The 17,296-nt window shown below is 31.8% G+C and overlaps 1 protein-coding gene across 1 annotated transcript in view; it reads right to left on the bottom strand.

The window, feature by feature from the left end:
* LOC115878441 (lachesin) overlaps window positions 1-17,296 on the bottom strand; it is a 257,713-nt gene that overhangs the window by 206,715 nt on the left and 33,702 nt on the right. Inside the window, exon 2 of the mRNA XM_030894951.1 lies at window positions 4,734-4,941. Within this exon, the coding sequence (XP_030750811.1) occupies window positions 4,734-4,941 (208 nt within the window). The remainder of the gene's footprint in view (window positions 1-4,733; window positions 4,942-17,296) is intronic.

The raw sequence follows: 17,296 nt of genomic DNA on the forward strand, positions 1-17,296 counted from the left end.
CCTCAGCGTCGTATGAGAGGCTCCACCCTGTATAATACATTTGAACAATATTCATAATTTAAGAATCTATGATAACCATAATATATTTTTTAATCTAAAACTAAAAAAACAAATTTATTAACAAATTTTAAATTAAAACACAAACAATATTAAGTATAATCGAGTGTAAATATTATTTTACGTTAAAGATAACACATGTCATATAAAGTTCAATGGTCTCCATAATGCACTTTACTGCTTTTGGAATGTTAGTTTCCATGAAAATATATAGGTCGAATATGACTGACGGATTTTATACGTTAGTATGAATTAATATGTTAATATAAATGAAAAATAGTTTGTTGGAAAACAATTTTATTCGTTAGCGTCCAGCCGATGACAAAACCCGAAGTGTATCGCTCAATTATCGACCTACCAGCAAGTGATGGATATTAATTATGACTGACTGAGAAAACGGACTTTTAAAATTTCTGGGTTGCTGTTTCGATGATTTAGCTTTCCAGCTTTATGTTGCTTGTTTTCTACCAACATTATATTTATTCGACAATCGTTTGACGTTACGTCACCATTGTTTATCTTATAGGTTTGGTGTATTTCAGTATATTCTTAAAATTTTGCCAGAAACGGCTCGGTACGACAGAAATCAGAACTTTCCGGCTCTGAATTTTACGCAGTCTCGGTTATTGTTCATATTGATCGCATTCAAATAATACTAAAATCGTGGTTTTGTCATAATAACTAAGTATTTGAGTTTTTACTAGTGCAGTTATCTATACTAATACATCAAATCCTTAAGTGACTGACTTACTGATTAATCACGATCCTGCTCAAACCACTCAACGTAAGAAGCTCAATTTTGTCATACAGGTTGATTGTAGGGTGTAGAGGTTCGATTAGAAGGGATTTTTCGAAATTCCAGTTCCAAGAGGGGGTTCCAGGAGGGGTGAAACCACCCCTCAATTATTACAATATTTTTTATTTAAAAAACGGTCAAGTTTCCGAAAATACGCTTAAGCACGTAGGTATATTTTATTTTGCTTTTTTACATATTTTAAGATTTTTTAAAAATGTATACATGGTGTTTCGAAAAATCTGGTCATTGATTAATCACGATCCTGCTTAAAACGCTTGACGTAAAAAAGCTGATTTTTGGAAAACGGATTGACTTTAGGGTGTAGAGGTTCGATAGGAAGGGATTTTTCGAAATTCCAGTTTCAGGAGGGGGTTCCAGGAGGGGGTGCCCGGAGGGGGTTTCAGGAGGGGGTTCCAGGAGGGTGTTCCAGGAGGGTGAAACCACCCTCAATTATTACAATATTTTTATTTAAAAACGGTCAAGTTTCCGAAAATACGCTTAAGCACGTAGGTATATTTTATTTTGCTTTTTTACATATTTTAAAATTTTTTAAAAATGTATACATGGTGTTTCGAAAAATCTGGTCATTGATTAATCACGATCCTGCTTAAAACGCTTGACGTAAAAAAGCTGATTTTTGGAAAACGGATTGACTTTAGGGTGTAGAGGTTCGATAAGAATGGATTTTTCGAAATTCCAGTTCCAGGAGGGGGTTCCAGGAGGGGGTGCTCGGAGGGGGTTTCAGGAGGGGGTTCCAGGAGGGTGTTCCAGGAGGGGTGAAACCACCCCTCAATTATTACAATATTTTTTATTTAAAAAACGGTCAAGTTTCCGAAAATACGCTTAAGCACGTAGGTATATTTTATTTTGCTTTTTTACATATTTTAAGATTTTTTAAAAATGTATACATGGTGTTTCGAAAAATCTGGTCATTGATTAATCACGATCCTGCTTAAAACGCTTGACGTAAAAAGCTGATTTTTGGAAAACGGATTGACTTTAGGGTGTAGAGGTTCGATAAGAAGGGGTTTTTTGAAACTCGAATTCTAAGGGGGTAAAACCACCCCTCAAATATTAGAATATTTTTTATTTATAAACCGCTGAGTTTTTTGGAAAAAAAACTCTTAAACACGTATATTTCATTTTGTTGTTTTACATATTTTAAATTTTTTTAATTGAGTAATCACGATTCTGCTTAAACTGCTAGACGTTTAAAGCTGATTTTTGGCAAACGGATTGACTGCGGGTGTAGAGATACGATAAGGACGGGTTTCTCGAATCTCAAATTCCAAGACGGTGAAAACGCCCCTCAAATATTACAATATTTGTTATTTAAAAACGGTTAGTCTTTCGGGAAAACGCTTGGACACGGATAATTTATTTTGTTTTTTTACATATTTTGAAATTTTTTAAAAAATCATGCAGGGTATTCCATAAAGTTGGGTAAGTCAAGTGCTTGACGTAAAAAGCTTATTTTTGGCAAACAGATTCTTCTAAGGAGGTGAAAATGATTTTTATCTTTCATATTTAGTAACTGCCAAAATATAATAATATCGCCATATTGTTTTTTCTCATGCTGATATAAATGTAAGAAAACTTTATCCGGTTTGTATGTGAATGGAAATTCTTGCTTTGCTTTATCATCGCCATTACAAATGATTAATTCGACGCGAACGAAGTCGCGGCTAGTTGAAACTATAAAATTCTCTGGTATAAAGTTAGTGTCTCTGGTAGGAAGTAACGATGTTTCGAGTAGTAAAAATTAAGTGAGAAAGAAAAAAGAACCTAAAATAGGTGACACGTTATATTGTGGCAATTTCAAAGGATAATAAAATTGCCGAAAAAAAATCAACACGAAGAGGATAGTATAATTGCGTGGTTGTTGGTTGAAATAACACTCATTACAGCTCTCTCGGAACAACATTTTACAACTTCTCAGCTTTATCGCACCGATTTGATCGAAAGCAAATATGGATTCAGGCAGTTTGACGAAAAAAGTGAGTAAATAAAATGCATAATCAAAAAATTTAATAGGTACATACTATAAAGATAAAATATAATTTCATCAGTGACAATATCAGCATGGCTGATATTGTCACGCTTGGTCAGTACCAACCAAGTGCTTATTTGAAAAGTAAATTTGTAAATAATGGTTGACTTTTAATCATCTGCTGATGATGCTAATATAGTTAACATTAAGAGTAAGTAAAGTGTTAAAATTTACTGGTTTAAATTATGATTTCTTTTCAGGTTGAAAAACAATTGGCAAAACCATCCAATCTTTATTATTTGATATAGAGCTATATATAACATAATAAATAATTTCATAAAATGTCTTGTAGGAAACAGTAAAAGGTCACAGATAATTGAATGATATGTGACAACAAAAGTATCCTGTCACCTAAAAATAAAACAGTCAATATGGGAAGTAGTTAACAGTAATAGACCGAGAGTTAGCTACATAAAAAACCTTATCATCGTTACATGGCTAATTTTTTGTGTGAAGTATCCTTTTGTGTAGCCATTGTGAAATAGTCATGTCTGCCAGCGCGATCCCGGGGCTTAAAGCGGGGGCGGCCAATCGAAAGGGTTAAATTTTAACACTAAAAATATTATAAGGTACACGAGTTATAATTGCCAAATCGCTTATATTTATTATTAGGAAACGTGTAAAATTGTTGGCAGACATTTTTCTCGTGGCTGAAATGCCGGCAGACCACGCGACAGAGGCATAGACTTTTGACAAAAGAAAATCATCGCATACATGCATGTCGATTGGTGGAATGTCATGTTTATTGTTAATTAATTTAAAAAGCCGTATGCAAAAGAGAAGACAAAAAAAATTATTATTGAAATAATAAAAAAAATATATTTATAATATAATCGTATATTATGATTTATCTATAATTAAATGGATGACGGGGCGAGCGTTCGGTTCCCTGAAAGCGCTAGAGTAATATCGCGCTTTTGATAACCGTCTGCAGCTGATTGAGCCACGATCTTTTTCTCTGCCCTTTTGCATACGGCTTTTAAAATAAATAAATATGACATTTCACCAATAGGCATGCAAATATGCCATAATTTTTTTCATTCTTCAAATTTCATTTTTTAATAATTTTTAATATTTCATGCCTCTTTCGCGTTGTCTGTCGGCATTTTAGCGACTGGAAAAATGTCTGCCAACAATTTTCCACGTTTCTTAATAATACATAGAAGCTATTTTCGCAATTATAACTCATGTATCTTATAATATTTTTAGTGTCAAAATTTCACCCTTTCGATTGGCCGCCTCCACTTTAAGCCCCGGGATCGCGCTGGCAGATATGTCTATTTCATAATAGCTACATAAAAGGATACTTCACACAAAAAATTAGCCATGCAACGATGATAGGGTTTTTTATGTAGCCAGCTCTTAGACTATAAGTTTATTTTCTTTACAACCACATATGTAATACAAACATTACTGACTTTTAAAAAATTTGAAAGTGTCAAATTATCTACATTTCTTCCTTCTTCCCCCCATTTCCCTCACCCATTTCCCTCACCCATTTCCCTAACTCGGTTTTTCTTATTTCTCGCCTCATTTAATAAAAAAAGCAAAATATTCTTGTAATATCTCTATTAAATACTTATCTAACAGCAATAAAAATAAACAAGAAAATTAACAATAATTATTGAAGATTTTAATGCATTTATTTGTTGAAGGTAAAAATGCTAGACTTCTTTGGCTTAAAACCTACATTCTGGCGTTTAAAAAAAGCGACGAGTTTTTGATATTTTGATATGTCAGTCTTTTCCCTTAATTCTAGCATTGTCCGTATCATGCTGTTGTACGTAGCCCAAAGAAAATTTTGACTATACATTTCTAAGTACAACTTACCGACAACTTGTAAGTAGCCTTGCCTAGATCTCATGGGATCAGTGTTGACTTGACACATGTACCATCCCCTGTCCACCTCTTGGACATTCTTGATATGTAGATACCACGAACGGTGATCGTTGTACGACAGTGATATTCGTGGATTCTGCGTGATTACGTTGTGATGAATAGATAGGATGGTTTGGGTATCGACTCGTACCCAGGCAACCTGAAAAAAAAAAACAAAATATATTTTTATTTGTTACAGTCACAATTTATTATACAGAATTTTACACTAGCGACAGCGGTGTGTTTCTATAAACAGCTAGAAAAGTTTTTTTTACTAGTGAATCATCAATTCGGCGAGTTTAAAACGGTTATACAGGGTGATTCATGGCCATGGCATGGCGTTTATGGAGAAGCAGTGATAGGATTTTTTTTTAAATTTGGATTTTTGCATAAAGACAGCCGCTCCATCTGCTATTATTTTCAGCGTTACTGTGTTGCAGCTTCATACTGAAAATAGTAGTGTATTTGGTATTTTAAATGGAATATTTAGTGTATTATTACATTTTTTGATACTACTTTCATATCTCACAATTTTTCTCTATTATATTAACCTACTCAAATATCTCATAATAAAACATGCGTAAAATTGACCAAAACATGTTCTTGAATGCAGGAAGTTTCTTGATATTTTAAAGTATGAAATAGTTCTTTTTTGTAGATTTTGTGGTTTTGGTCCCCTTGTTTAACCCTCTTGTTTGTTTTGTATTCCCACACCCTGATTTTATTTTTCTTTAATAAAATAACTACAGTAGATTTTTGAGTTTTATACAGTTTTTTTCATAATATTTTGAATTAATCATTTGTCACTATTTTTTTTAAATATATTACATTCCTGCTTTCCAATTGTACCAATTGTACCAACTTATTTCTTTGTAAAATAAAATTACTTTGAAATTAAAATGACAGGCACATCTCGACTATCGCTGTCAAGGATTTTGTCGTTGGGGAAAAATGATTTGGTAAAATTTTCATGTATCTTAAAGTTTTATATATTATGTTCCAGTGGACCGATATGGAGTCTCACACAGTGTCCACATCACCCAGGTATTGCGTTTTTCTTTCCTTAATGGTGTTCAGTATCTCTTTTTGTTTCTGCATGCGCTGGAGTACTTCATCGTTGGTGATCCTTTCTACCATGAGATTCGCAGCATCCGTCTGTACACATACATTTCGAAGGATTTTATTCTCTTTTCGGTCTGTGAATTTAGTGTCCAGCTCTCACATCCATAGAGTAACACAAAGAAGACGTAGCATCTGGTCTTTTGAGGTCTGAGTTCCGCACTAAGGTTACACAATATATAAAGCTTTAAAATACGTGAAAATTTTAATGTGCCCGTTTTTCGTGTCGGTTAGTGTATGTAAAATAAAATAACTTTAAAACTTTGAATATTACCTTCAACCATAACAATCCCAGTTTTCGCATCTTCCCTAGCCAACCTTATTTAATACTGGTTTATATTATCCTCGGGTCTAGAGGTCGTTAGAATTATATTTCGCTTACATTGTCCAAAATGGACGTCCGGTATCGCGGTATTTGCCGCTGTTTGCACACTGGGGCATCGTAAACATAAAGGGAATGAATATAAACCCTTCCTGATTAAATGGGTTCATAATGGAGGAAACAGTTGTAACACGTCGCTGTTTATATAGAATTAGAGTAGCTCTAAAGCAACACGTTAAAACAAGCTTTTAATAGTTGGCGAGCCGAGCGGTATAGCCCAACGGTCTGTGCTGCGGCCAAAATAAATTCCGTACTATTTAAATGATAATATTCGCTTTGTGTAATGATTTGATAAATTAAGACATGAAGTATTTTAGGCCCTATCGAATTAATCTACGCAGAAGAACTTGATAAAACTATTATTGTAATCGCTAAACATTTTCCGATGCACGTCATCAATCGTATTTATATATTGACATTAAAAATTGAAAAAATAAACACTACTTACTTCTGTTACTCTCACGACAAACGTCGTATCTTGGTTATAAATTAATTAATATAATTAAATTAGTTGCTTTATCAAAGTATAACTACCACTAGCGCTACGAGAAGGGCAGATCTCTTGTTACAATCCGCCCCTCTATTTTCATTCAATTCTCCAAAGGTCGCAACTGGAGCAATGTGTGAACAGATAGGGCCACTCTCTAATCTCACTACGCGGCCCAAACAAGAATTGAGTCCTGATTAAAATGGAGCAGACCGGATCTGGAGAAGGTTCATTTATATAGACGACACGGAATACAATGAACTGGTGTAAGTGTATTATTGTTTTGAAACTAGTTAAAACTAATATCACTGCTACACTGGTTTTAATTGTTTTTGTTATTAATTATTCGAATATAGTAGATTTCTTTAGTAGATATTAAAAACATTAAATATATATAACGATTTTACTAAAGTTATTAAAAAATCACTTATATCCTTTGCCATATTTATCTGATATACCCTTTTTGTGTAGATTTAATTTTTAATATATATAATAAATAAATTTTTCTTGAAATTGGCTTTAATAAACTAATACAAGTAAAATTTGACTACGTTGTACATGACTACGATCTATAGTTGCCTGTGCAAAAGATTTATTTATATTCGATTGTATTAAAAAACCTCTTTTAGTATCGTTTAGAGACTCTGGGAACTTTTATTAAGACTTTTACATCGGTAAAACCTACTATAGGTCCTAATATCCCATGAATGCTCTAAAATCTTAAAGTATATACTTTTAGTAAGTCTCTTAATAATTATTTTCGAGATATAGGTATATATATTTTCCAAATTAATTTCATTCTTAAGAAGCACTTTTAACATTTTACAAAATTTTGATATTTGAATACGTTATTAAAATAACACAGAATTAATATTTGCACGTGTTTCTAGTTCAACGCAAGTCAAAACAAATACTACTTACTTCTGTTACTCTCACGACAAACATCTGATCTTCGTTAGAAATTAATTAATATAATTAAATTAGTCGCTTTATCAAAGTTTAACTACCACTAGCGCTACGAAAAGGGCAGGTGAATGTCTCTTGTTACAATCCGCCCCTCTATTTTCATTCAATTCTCCAAAGGTCGCAACTGGAGCAATGTGTGAACAGATAGGGCCACTCTCTAATCTTACTACGCGGCCCAAACGAGAATTGAGTCCTAATTAGAATGGAGCCGACCGGATCTGGAGAAGATTCATTTCTAAAGACGACACAAAATACAATGGACCGGTGTAAGTTTATTATTGTTTCGAGACTAGTTAAAACTAATATAATTGCTATACTGGTTTTAATTGGTTTTTGATATTAATTATTCGAATATAGTAGATTTTTTTAGTAGATATTAAGAACATTAAATACATAAAATAACGATTTTACTAAAGTTATTAAAAAATCACTAATATCCTTTGCCATATTTATCTGATATACCCTTTTTGTGTATATTTAATTTTTAATATATATAATAAATAAGTTTTTCTTGAAATTGGCTTTAATAAACTAATACAAGTAAAATTTGACTACGTTGTACATGACTACGATCTATAGTTGCCTGTGCAAAAGATTTATTTATATTCGATTGTATTAAAAAACCTCTTTTAGTATCGTTTAGAGACTCTGGGAACTTTTATTAAAACTTTTACATCGGTAAAACCTACTATAGGTCCTAATATCCCATGAATGCTCTAAAATCTTATAGTATATACTTTTAGTAAGTCTCTTAATAATTATTTTCGAGATATAGGTATATATATTTTCCAAATTAATTTCATTCTTAAGAAGCACTTTTAACATTTTACAAAATTTTGATATTTGAATACGTCATTAAAATAACACAGAATTAATATTTGCTCGTGTTTCTAGTTCAACGCAAGTCAAAACAAATACTACTTACTTCTGTTACTCTCACGACAAACATCTGATCTTCGTTAGAAATTAATTAATATAATTAAATTAGTCACTTTGTCAAAGTGTAACTACCACTAGCGCTACGAGAAGGGCAGATTAATGTCTCTTGTTAAAATCCGCCCCTCTATTTTCATTCAATTCTCCAAAGGTCGCAACTGGAGCAATGTGTGAACAGATAGGGCCACTCTCTAATCTCACTACGCAGCTCAAACGAGAATTGAGTCCTAATTAGAATGGAGCCGACCGGATCTGGAGAAGATTCATTTCTAAAGACGACACGAAATACAATGGACCGGTGTAAGTTTATTATTGTTTCGAGACTAGTTAAAACTAATATAATTGCTATACTGGTTTTAATTGGTTTTTGATATTAATTATTCGAATATAGTAGATTTTTTTAGTAGATATTAAGAACATTATATACATAAATCAACGATTTTACTAAAGTTATTAAAAAATCACTAATATCCTTTGCCATATTTATCTGATATACCCTTTTTGTGTAGATTTAATTTTTAATATATATAATAAATAAGTTTTTCTTGAAATTGGCTTTAATAAACTAATACAAGTAAAATTTGACTACGCTGTACATGACTACGATCTATAGTTGCCTGTGCAAAAGATTTATTTATATTCGATTGTATTAAAAAACCTCTTTTAGTATCGTTTAGATACTCTGGGAACTTTTATTAAGACTTTTACATCGGTAAAACCTACTATAGGTCCTAATATCCCATGAATGCTCTAAAATATTAAAGTATATACTTTTAGTAAGTCTCTTAATAATTATTTTCGAAATATAGGTATATATATTTTCCAAATTAATTTCATTCTTAAGAAGCACTTTTAACATTTTACAAAATTTTGATATTTGAATACGTCATTAAAATAACACAGAATTAATATTTGCACGTGTTTCTAGTTCAACGCAAGTCAAAACAAATACTACTTACTTCTGTTACTCTCACGACAAACATCTGATCTTCGTTAGAAATTAATTAATATAATTAAATTAGTCGCTTTATCAAAGTTTAACTACCACTAGCGCTACGAGAAGGGCAGGTGAATGTCTCTTGTTACAATCCGCCCCTCTATATTCATTCAATTCTCCAAAGGTCGCAACTGGACCAATGTGCGAACAGATAGGGCCACTCTCTAATCTCACTACGCGGCCCAAACGAGAATTGAGTCCTAATTAGAATGGAGCCGACCGGATCTGGAGAAGATTCATTTCTAAAGACGACACGAAATACAATTGACCGGTGTAAGTTTATTATTGTTTCGAGACTAGTTAAAACTAATATAATTGCTATACTGGTTTTAATTGGTTTTTGATATTAATTATTCGAATATAGTAGATTTTTTTAGTAGATATTAAGAACATTAAATACATAAAATAACGATTTTACTAAAGTTATTAAAAAATCACTAATATCCTTTGCCATATTTATCTGATATACCCTTTTTGTGTAGATTTAATTTTTAATATATATAATAAATAAGTTTTTCTTGAAATTGGCTTTAATAAACTAATACAAGTAAAATTTGACTACGTTGTACATGACTACGATCTATAGTTGCCTGTGCAAAAGATTTATTTATATTCGATTGTATTAAAAAACCTCTTTTAGTATCGTTTAGAGACTCTGGGAACTTTTATTAAGACTTTTACATCGGTAAAACCTACTATAGGTCCTAGTATCCCATGAATGCTCTAAAATCTTATAGTATATACTTTTAGTAAGTCTCTTAATAATTATTTTCGAGATATAGGTATATATATTTTCCAAATTAATTTCATTCTTAAGAAGCACTTTTAACATTTTACAAAATTTTGATATTTGAATACGTCATTAAAATAACACAGAATTAATATTTGCACGTGTTTCTAGTTCAACGCAAGTCTTACTTCTACTCTCTCTACTTACTTCTGTTACTCTCACGACAAACATCTGATCTTCGTTATAAATTAATTAATATAATTAAATTAGTCACTTTATCAAAGTGTAACTACCACTAGCGCTACGAGAAGGGCAGATTAATGTCTCTTGTTACAATCCGCCCCTCTATTTTCATTCAATTCTCCAAAGGTCGCAACTGGAGCAATGTGTGAACAGATAGGGCCACTCTCTAATCTCACTACGCGGCCCAAACAAGAATTGAGTCCTGATTAAAATGGAGCAGACCGGATCTGGAGAAGGTTCATTTATATAGACGACACGGAATACAATGGATTGGTGTCAGTGTATTATCGTTTCGAGACTAGTTAGAACTAATATAATTACTATACTGGTTTTAATTGGTTTTTGATATTAATTATTCGAATATAGTAAATTTTTTTAGCAGATATTAAAAACATTAAATATATATAACGATTTTACTAAAGTTATTAAACACTCACTTATATCCTTTGCCATATTTTTCTGATATATCCTTTTTCTGTGTAGATTTAATTGTTAATCTAAATAATAAATAAGTATTTCTTGAAATTAGCTTTAATAAACTAATACAAGTAAAATTTGTCTATGTTGTACAGGGTGTCCCATTTTGGTTGAAATCATATGTTATCTCCGTTATTAGTGAAGATAGAAGAGTGCGGTTTGCACAAACCTTTGCCACTTTTTTGTCAAACGGAAGATGCCGTAAACAAAATTTTCATAGCTCTCTTTGTTTCTGAGCTACAGGGTCTTTTTGAAAATTTTGCAATTTGGGACACCTCCTCTATCTCTGTTACTGTTAAATCTATCGAGAAGGTGAAAACTGTTTATTGTAGAACATTTTACGTAGAATACAGCGACGTAGTCTGTTGATCTACGAAAAGAATATTTTTAAAGATATGAACCAAAGTTATGTTTTCTTAAATGGAACACCCTGTATATTAATGAATTAAATGATCGGACTTGCCATAAGCTTCTCAAAAATATATAACACTCTATATTTATTTTGATTATTTAATGCAATATTTAAAAAAATATATTAAAAGATCATATTTATTAGTAGGCCATGATTGATAATAAAAGAAACTAAAGAATTATTAAAAGTAATATTGCTATCTGTCCCTTGTTTTATTTTGAGAGCCACTAATTAATTCTTTGTATATTAGGGAAACTTAAATCTCTACCGCTATTTGTAAATCTTGGAAGTTATCTTATTGGAACTTTAATAAATATCACTTTAGCTAATTTACGTGAAAAATAGTTTCAGCAAGATGGGGCTCCCCCTCACAACTTAACTTACAACGAAAATATTAGAATTTTGCTAAATTATTATTTCTCAAATCAATGAATTGGAACCAATATGATGACCTCCCTGATTCCCAGATTTGTCCGTTCTCGATTTCTGATTTTAGGGATTTTTGAAATATGAAATATATCGTGGCAACTAATACAATGTCGAACACCTGGAAAATGCTTTAACAATGCAAGCTTTTAGATATTTCCAAACCCATCCCATTATAATAAATTCCGTTATAAAAAAGAGAAAAATATATTCAGAGGTTCAGTGGTAACAATTCAAAAGTAAAATATATTAATCCCAAATAAAATTTTAATATGTGATGTCTATTTTAGTAAATACCATTTTGATTTTGTTATTTATCACGGCCTACTAATAAGAAAATGATATATTTTAAATATTGCAGTAAATATTGAAAATAAATATAAAGTGATATATATATATATATATATATATATATATATATATATATATATATATATATATATATATATATATATATATATATATATTTGAGAAGCTCATAGCAAAGCGGATCATATGATTTATAAATATACAGGGTGTTCCATTTGAAAAAACCTAACTTTAGTTCATATTTTCAAAAATATTTTTTTCGTAGAAAAACAGACTACGCCACTGTATTCTATGTAAAAAGTTCTACAAGAATCAGTTTTCATCTTCTCGATATCATCTATAATAACGGAGATACGGTGGCTGTCACAAATTGCAAAATTTTTGAAAAGACTCTGTAGCTCAGAAACGAAGAGAGCTATGAAAATTTTGTTAACAGCATCTTTCGTTTGACAAAAAAGTGGCACAGGTTTGTGCAAACCGCACCCTTCTATCTTCACAAATAACGGAGATACCGTATGATTTCAACCAAAATGGGACACCCTGTACATGACTACGATCTATAGTTGCCTGTGCAAAACATTTATTTATATTCGATTGTATTAAAAAACCTCTTTTAGTATCGTTTAGAGACTCTGGGAACTTTTATTAAAACTTTTACATCGGTAAAACCTACTAGAGGTCCTAATATCCCATGAATACTTTAAAATCTTATAGTATATACTTTTAGTAAGTCTCTTAATAATTATTTTCGAGATATAGGTGTATATAATTTTCAAATTAATTTCATTGTTAAGAAGCACTTTTAACATTTTACAAACTTTTGATAATTGAATACGTCATTAAAGTAACATAAAATTAATATTTGCACGCGTTTCTAGCTTAACTAAAGTCAAAACAAATACCAACTTACTTCTGTTATTCTCACGACAAACGTTGTATCTTCGTTAGATGTTAGTTAATATAATATATAATTAAATTAGTCGCCCTATCAAAGTGTAACTACCGCCAGCGCTACGAGAAGGGCAGATCCCTCTCTATTTTCATTCAATTCTCCAAAGGTCGCAACTAGAGCAATGTGTGAACAGATAGAGCCACTCTCTAATCTCACTACGCGGCCCAAACGAGAATTGAGTCCTAATTAGAATAGAGCCGACCGGATCTGGAGAAGATTCATTTCTAGAGACGACACGAAATACAATGGACCGGTGTAAGTTTATTATTGTTTCGAGACTAGTTAAAACTAATATAATTGCTATACTGGTTTTAATTGGTTTTTGACATTCATTATTAGAATATAGTAGATTTTTAGTTGTATTAGATAGATATTAAGAACATTTAATACCTATAATAAAAAGTTTAAAAACAAGTTAGTAGAAAATAGTCTATATTTTTTGCCATATTTTTCTCATATACCTTTGTTTTGATTAGATTCATTGTCTATCTAAGTAATAAACAACAGTTTCTTGAAAGTCAGCTTTATTAAATTAACTAATACAAGAAAACTTTCATAAAAAAAAAGTGAAACAATTTTACAAGAAATTAAAAGATCTTTTAAAATACACTAAATAAAATGAAGTCACTATAATACTAGGTGATTTTAACGCTCAGATAGGGAGTGGCAAAGTCGAAAATATTGTTGGCGAGTATGGCTTGGGAGAACGCAATGAACGAGGCGATACCTTAATACAATTCTGCCAGGAAGAAAGCTTCATTGTAACGAATACCTGGTTTAAACTTCCACCCCGAAGACTGTACACTTGGCAGTCACCACAACACAGTAAACCAAATATTGTCAGAAATCAAATAGATTTTATCCTTATTCGGGATAGATTTAGGAATGGGATTCATGGTGTCAGAATATATTTTGGTACTGACGTAGGCTCTGACCACAACCCTGTTGTAGGAACCTTAAATGTGCGGCTCAAAAAGCTTAAAAACAAACGACCTACAACAGTTGATATCACTAAGCTTCGATATTTACCTAAACAATCTGAGATCAAAGACATAGTAAAACAGAAACTAGCAGCCATAAACACTCACGACTTTGGAAATCGTATTGAGCAAGATTGGGACACCCTGAAGAACACAATTGTTACCATAGAAAAAGAAGTCATAGGCCCAAAAGAAACAAAACAGAAAAAAGAATGGATGACCGAGGAAATACTACGGATGATGGATAAGAGAAGATCATACAAGAATAAAGACACATCTATGTACAAAAACTTAGATAAACAAATAAGAAGTATGATTAAGGATGCAAAGGAACAATGGATGAAAACAAAATGTATGGAGGTGGAGGAACTAGAACAAAGACACGACTATTTTGCTATGTATAAAAAAAAGAATTGACAGGACAAGGAAGACAATGCTTTACAAATAAATTAGTAGGTAATAACAATCAACCTATAATGGATGCAAATCAAGTTTGCAAGCATTGGGAACAATGTTTGCATGTTCGGAGAACTGTTCGCACTGCAAATCCCTAGAGTTTTCAATATCAAACATGGATTTGAAGAGGAAATAGTAAAGTAGGAAAAGCCTGTGGCCCGGATGAAGTACATCTTGAAATACTCAAATTGATAAATGAAGAAAACATCCCTATGCTAACTAGGCTGTTAAACCAAATCTATCAAAGCAGTGAAATCCCACAAGATTGGCTGAAGTCAATTTTTGTACCTATTCCAAAAAATAACACCAAAGCAAAAAGATGCGAACACTTCAGGTTAATAAGCCTAATGAGCCATGTTTTAAAAATACTTCTTACAGAATATACAAAAAAAGTGAAATTGATTTAGATGATGGCCAATTTGGCTTTCGAGAAGGAATGAGGACCAGGGAAGTAATGTTTGGCCTGTCTGTTCTCTTACAGAAATGTAGAGCCCAACAAAAAGACGTATACATTTGTTTCATCGACTACGAAAAGGCCTTTGATAAAGTAGAACACACAATGCTGTTTAACATCTTGCAAGAAAAAGGTCTAGACAAGAACGATATCCAATTCCTAAAACTCACGCGTGTTATTATTTATTTAATATGCATGAATACATGTGAGTAATGTCTGTATAAACAGTGGCTCTTGGATAAAAGGTTTGTAAACAACCTCCTTACCAAAAAAAAATAGTTTAGGTTTAATCAACTGGCTAATGATGTTAATATAAAAGTAAAAATGTTTTGGTGAATTAGTGTTTTATTTTGATTGTTGTAACACCAAAGATTCCAACCCCCAACTGTAATTAATATTATAAAGTGAAATCGTAACATATTTCAGTACAATTTATTTTCTGCAACATCAATTAATAGCACTAATTAAACTCCAATTCGTTTATCATTTGTTAGAACTCAAATTTTGATGCAGCCAGTTAAATAGTACTACAAAATTGACTATCGGTTTTATTAGTATCAATTATATTTCCATATTTACTCAATGGACGTTTTCATTTAAATAGATTTTAATTGAATTCCTATTTGTATACAAGCAATACATTTTGGCAAGCCAATATTAAATCTGTTATGTCTAATAAACTCACTAATTTATGAATAAATATGCAAAAATCGTAGATCTGGTATATTATTTTCGTTTCATATATTTTTTATTGAGTTTTGTCTTTATTAAAGTAATATTATTTCAAAAAATATACTTACTTACAAATTTTACAAATAGTATTGAAATATACAAATAAATAAAAAAGTTGGTGTAGTAGGTAATTATTTATTCATTTATGTAACTAATGACTTGGAATATTTTCCAAAATTTACAATATTTTTAGACTTTTAATAATTTATAAAAATAATGATATTCGGCTCTTTCATAACCCATAAGCTTTGAAAAAGCCACCTAAAGTTATGAAACAGCCAGATTTTTCTTACAGATCTGGAATTCTACTTTAACAAAGGCATTAATCGTAAGCGTTATCTTACGACACAATTTTATATCTTATATAATTACAAAACATTTTATACAGGGTTGCCCATCGAAAACGCTCCGCAGGGCATAACGGCCAAGGTATATTTTTTTCAAAAAATCCAAAAACACGTCAATTTTGTTTGTGAGGGGGACAACTTTTGCCCCAAAAATGATTGCAAAATCTTCAACCCTCTAAGCGGGAGTCTCATCCCCCAACTTTTTTCAAATGGGAAGGGGGTTCAAGTGGTACTGCAATGAAAAGGGCTTTCTATTCTCTATACTTTCCCCCTTCGCTTTTGAAAATCGGTCGAATCATTGAGAAAATATGAAGGATTGAAATTTGAATTGTTTTTTTAAACATTTATCAAAGTAAATGATAAGGATAAATTATTTCGACCAATTTGAGTTTTTTTCTTATTATTTCTAGATGTTTACGCATTTTTTCACATGCCACGATGTTGAACAATCAGGTGCGGTATTTGCTAGATAGCTGTTCTGTGACTTGTACGTTGAAGTTCTTCTAAATATCGTTAAACTTCTTAACAATTATGATGTATTCACTTGCAGAAAAAGTGGAAATAATAGAACTTTATTTTAATAATAATGAATGTATCGGGTTGCACACATATTCAACGAGCGCTATCCTGACAAACACCTTTATGGCAAAATTGTTCGCGAGTTAGTAGCAAAATTTCGCGAAACTGGTTCCGTTATGAATAAAAAGAGGCAGAGCCTGTAGTAAATGAAGCTATGGAGGTATTCGTATTGGGCCAAGTTGCCATGGATAGTACGTTGAGACCGGCGTAAATCGTACAAGTGTCCAAAGGATATTAAAAAAAAACACCAAGTTCGACCCGTACAAAATTCAGTTGGTACAAGAACTCAACGCAGACGATTCTGATTGTCGCTTGCAATTTTGTGAAACTATGAGTGAAACGAGTGGCGAATGATAATAATTTCCTGTTGAATGTGCGTTTTTCGGATGAGTGTACTTTCTTTTTGAACGGTGTAGTTAATCGGCACAACTGTCGGTACTGGGCTGAGGACAACCTCGGGGTTTTTCACGAGATGCACACACAAAACCCTCAGAAATAGAACGTGTGGGCTGGTATTTTTGGAAATTCTAT

The sequence above is a fragment of the Sitophilus oryzae genome, unplaced genomic scaffold, assembly GCF_002938485.1.
Source record: "Sitophilus oryzae breed Bouriz unplaced genomic scaffold, Soryzae_2.0 scaffold_1512_pilon_pilon, whole genome shotgun sequence".
Classification (NCBI taxonomy): Eukaryota; Metazoa; Arthropoda; class Insecta; order Coleoptera; family Curculionidae; genus Sitophilus; species Sitophilus oryzae.